The 4,654-nt window shown below is 34.4% G+C and overlaps 1 protein-coding gene across 2 annotated transcripts in view; it reads left to right on the top strand.

Annotated features, from left to right (window-relative positions):
* LOC114029386 (ectonucleotide pyrophosphatase/phosphodiesterase family member 1-like) overlaps positions 1 to 4,654 on the top strand; it is a 108,727-nt gene that overhangs the window by 36,059 nt on the left and 68,014 nt on the right. For both annotated transcript variants that reach the window (XM_027843786.1, XM_027843788.1), the window contains exon 2: positions 2,158 to 2,230. In XM_027843786.1, coding sequence (XP_027699587.1) covers positions 2,158 to 2,230 — 73 coding nt within the window. The remainder of the gene's footprint in view (positions 1 to 2,157; positions 2,231 to 4,654) is intronic.

The raw sequence follows: 4,654 nt of genomic DNA, 5'->3' as shown, positions 1-4,654 counted from the left end.
TTTTTTTGTTTTTGACCTCCCAGGGGAATATGCTCAGTCTAGGGAACACTGGGTCAGAGTGTATGAACAGTTGAAAGACTTTTCTTAAAACATTCCAGATTGTTTCAAGAATGGGTTGGACCATTTACAGATCCATCAACAGACTATTTACATGTTCATTAACAGTGTGGTAGTGAAATGTCTTCTTCCAGACTCTCTAATACAGATTACAAAACCTCAGTGTTTATCTGTAATTGTTTCGATTCCTTTGTTCACTAAAAAGAGGCACAGAATCATAGAAATCTAGGACATGTCTATATTTGCATTTTAAAACATTGATATTGAGGATAAATAGTTACTGAGTCATAGAATATTAGAACTGGAGAAACCTTAGCTATATCTAGTCCAACCCCCTTATTTTATGGATAAGGAAATTCAAGTACAGAAATGGTGTTTACTTTATTCTTACAACACATTGTCTCTGTAGCAATTTGACTTTTGTCCCCCCCTCCCCCAAATATGCATTTAAAATACTTAAGCTACACTCAATCTGAGAACATGAATAAGACTCTAATTCCTAGACTGGTAATTAATGGTAAGATAAAGGCTAATTGTTGCAAATTGACATTTCTGGGAGATAAAAATATAGCATTCTATTAGACAATAATAAAGGATATAAGTATTTATTTTATTTTTTTTGCCATAATCCCATTGCCATTCCTTTCCTCAAAAATTTCCAGTAATATTTTTATTCTAGGAAGTTTTGTGAATTTGAATAATATATTTATTTGAATAATATAATATAGATGGGATAATTTGATCAAGTAATATTGAGGTATAGTGGTAGAAAAGAAGTCATACAACTTTAAAGTTGGAAGGAATCTTGGTGATTCTTTAGTTAAGTTGGAGGAAACTAGGGAGGGGTAACTAGGATTTTTGTCCAGAGCACAAAATAAAAAGTTTGCAAAAATTTGTTAATATGCCAATGTTTAACAACTAGAAATCACTAGATTGATGAGTTCCCCCTTTCCCCTCAAAGGATTTTGTCTTAATTATTGTTGAATTATTTTTACATTATGAAATATGAAGTTGATTTAAGGCACATTTTACTCATCCTGTCCTGATACCAAAATTTATAGTTAAAGCTCCAAGTTTAATTTCCTTATTTTAGTGAGAAGATGGGGCCCAGAAAAGAATAGCAACTTGTCCATGATAAGTAACGTAGATAGTAGCAGAGATTGAACTAGGATTCAGGTTTCATGGCTTTAAGTTTAGTACTCTATTACATTATTATTATTATTTTTTTAGGCAATTGGGGTTAAGTGACTTGCCCAGGGTCACACAGCTAGTAAGTGTCAAGTGTTTGGTCTGAGGCCAGATTTGAACTCAGGTCCTCCTGACTTCAAGGCCAGTGCTCTATCCACTGTGCCACCTAGCTGCCCCTACTCTATTACATTATTAAAATTTATTATTTTGTTNCAGGTCCTCCTGACTTCAGGGCCAGTGCTCTATCCACTGCGCCACCTAGCTGCCCCTACTCTATTACATTATTAAAATTTATTATTTTGTCTTACTTTTTTTTTTTTTAAGGATGTAAGAAAATCAAATGGATACATAATATCCATCAAATATCACTTATTAAGTGACTACTATGGTTGTCAAATGCTAGCAATAGATTAAAAAAAAAATAGTCTCTTCTCCGAAGTCCATAAATCTATAATGCCTTCAAAAATCTTAGTGTAATTAGGGTGCTAGTCATGCTGTCTCCAATTTCCCTTCAATATAGTAAATTGATTTTGGTTGGTTATTAATTACTTGCAAACTTATTAGTGTTACCTACCTGATGTGACAAGGGATATTTAGGTCTTATAAGAGAGACAACATGGCATTGTGGGTAACAGGGCCACCTTTGGTGACAGGAAAACTTGAATCAAGTTCTACCTCTGACAGATTTTAACTGTAGAATCCTGGATAAGGCCAATTAATCTCTCAGACATATGCGCTACTCTCTGAGAATACAAATTGCAGAATAACTACTGATAAGAGTTAATAGAGGAAGTTTCCCCACCAGTTCTTCAATGAATGCAACTAATGAAATCCCAGTGCTGGTTGAAAAAAAATTTAAATAAATGAAAATATTGTTTTGGAAAAATAAAATAGGCTTTTCTTTTTAAACAGGTACTGTCTGTCTGCATGCTAACAACAATTCTTGGGTGCATATTTGGATTGAAACCAAGCTGTTCCAGAGAAGGTAATCATAATAGTATATAAAAATACCATGTAGTTATATGGTTATAAAGTAGATATTGATTGATATTTTTCTAATACAAATGTCTATAGAATTCTTGCAATTAATTTATCCTTATTTATGGAGCCTGTCTTATACTTTCTTCACCATATAATAATAGCCATATCTGTACTTTCATGATTTTATTTTTTTTTATACCAACCTTTTTTTTTGTCAACATTTGATCCTAAAGTGGGGAGCAGAAAAAATATTTATGTGAGAACTATGGCTGACAGAGGTGCCAACAGCAGTATTCTTTGAGATCCTAGCCTTCCATTTAATCCAATGGTCTCCCAAAATTATTGTTTCAGAACAAATTTCTCTCAGGAGTATCATGGTGGCTAGTCTGCGTATCCTCTGGATGTACTTGTTGAAGTTTGATGACTTCTGCTGTCATGGAACCTTCTGTGAGCCAGCACAATATATTGAAAAATTTGATGGGCTTGAGATGGAAAAATTTGGCTTGTTTTCCTGGATCTACCTCTTGTTAGCAGTATGACTTTGGGCAGGTCACTTAATTGTTCTGTGCCTCAGTTTCATTTCGTACAAGATGGGAATAATATTTTCATTACCAACCTCTATGGCATCATGAGGATTCAATTTGATGATGCGTGTGCAGTACTACGTAAAGAGTTAACATTATATAAATATAAACTATAATTATTTCTGGAGACTTCCAGCATCCTGGCATTGCAAAGAGTTGCAGTCTTAAAGTATAGTTTTTTGTTATTGTTTTTGTTAAAGTTTTTTACTATTGTAAAACCCTCTCTGAGGCTACTTTCCTCAGCTTTCACTCACATTGTTAGGTTGAATTCTGAGGGGTGACTGTTACCTCTCAGGTTTTAGAGATAATCCTGTGAGGCTGCAGTTTTAGTGCATGCCCGAACTGTTCTGCTTCCCATGAACAATTAGCAGCAGACTCAATAAGCTCTCATCAAAGGCCTTTAATCAAAGGGCTTAGCAAGCACAGTTGGTACAAAAAGCTTCCCTTCAAAAGTCTGGGATGCAATATCCCACAAATATACATAGCATCCTTGGGAAGAAAGTGCTCAAATTGCAATAGCAATAGGTTTATTACTATTCAAAAATAATAAAGTTATTATGATTAAAGTAGTAATAGAGATTGCTGTGGCAAAAGAGTAACTCACAGTTCCTCATACTAGAAATCCTTTTTCCCTTCATAAAGTCCTTCCATTGTTCACTATGGATATGTCATTTGTGCTGATGGACCCACAGCTAGTTGGGTTTTTAGAATCTACTCCTTTCTTGAGTTCATATCCAGCACTTATATTTACCATGAAAGGTCACACTCTTTGAAGTGATGTTTTGGGCAACTAACTGTCTCTTCTTATGCCTTCTATGTGCATCTCTGCTCCTGGCTAAATGCGTTGTCTCCTACTAATCTAGTTTCTCCAGTGACATGGTCAGTGGGGTACAGGGAAGAGAATAACATCCTCTCTTCAACATTCACTCTCCCACTCTCTGATGCCCTCTGGTACAGGTACAAGGATAAGTCTCCCTAAAGAGCTCCTAAGCCTGGAATTTTCCACCACTGGACTGGCCAACTCCTGAACTGACTTGCTGTTTTTATACCTAGTCTGAGAGGTAGAACTGATTTTCTGAAAAGGTCATAATGGTCTGTGTCTATAATGGATACAATGGATAAAGATCCATAGCCAAAGCCCTATAATCCTTTCACATTAATTAAGGACTTTTTCATACATTGCTGTGAGGTTGTTGGAATATTCCTTAACACCTAGTTTGCAGTTTGTAATTATATCCTAGATTTTCTGTGATTATATTAGTTAAGGTGGGGAGAGTGGGCCCCTACCCCTTATCTTATGTTTCTTTAAAGTTAGGAGGGACAGAATTCACAGTGGGAAAATTACATAAGTAATTATGTATACATAGAACTCCAATATTTGAGTAAATTATAATCTTCACCTTTCAGCTTGGACAAATAATTTAGATATTTTTTTTCTCAGGAACAATAGGTGGTTTTCCTAGGAGCCTTTAGAAGTTTTAGCAGTGGGACAACTGATTAGGCAACTATTTTTCTCTCTCGCTAAATTTTTCCATTATTGTAGGATTTAGAATGGTGTCTGGATGTTCTTTGTCAGGAATCTCTTTTCATGTTTCTTTTAGGAATTTCTTCAGATTAGATACTTTATTAGCATTTACAATTTTATTTTTTAACAAGTGAGGAACAGGTATGTAGTTTTTGAATGGAAAATTCACATTGATTTCAGTATCAATTATAAAAAACAAAACTANATTAGATACTTTATTAGCATTTACAATTTTATTTTTTAACAAGTGAGGAACAGGTATGTAGCTTTTGAATGGAAAATTCACATTGATTTCAGTATCAATTATAAAAAACAAAAC

Source organism: Vombatus ursinus, unplaced genomic scaffold (assembly GCF_900497805.2).
Source record: "Vombatus ursinus unplaced genomic scaffold, bare-nosed wombat genome assembly UNPS02014931.1, whole genome shotgun sequence".
NCBI lineage: Eukaryota > Metazoa > Chordata > Mammalia > Diprotodontia > Vombatidae > Vombatus > Vombatus ursinus.
This window is presented reverse-complemented; position numbering and strand designations above follow the sequence as displayed.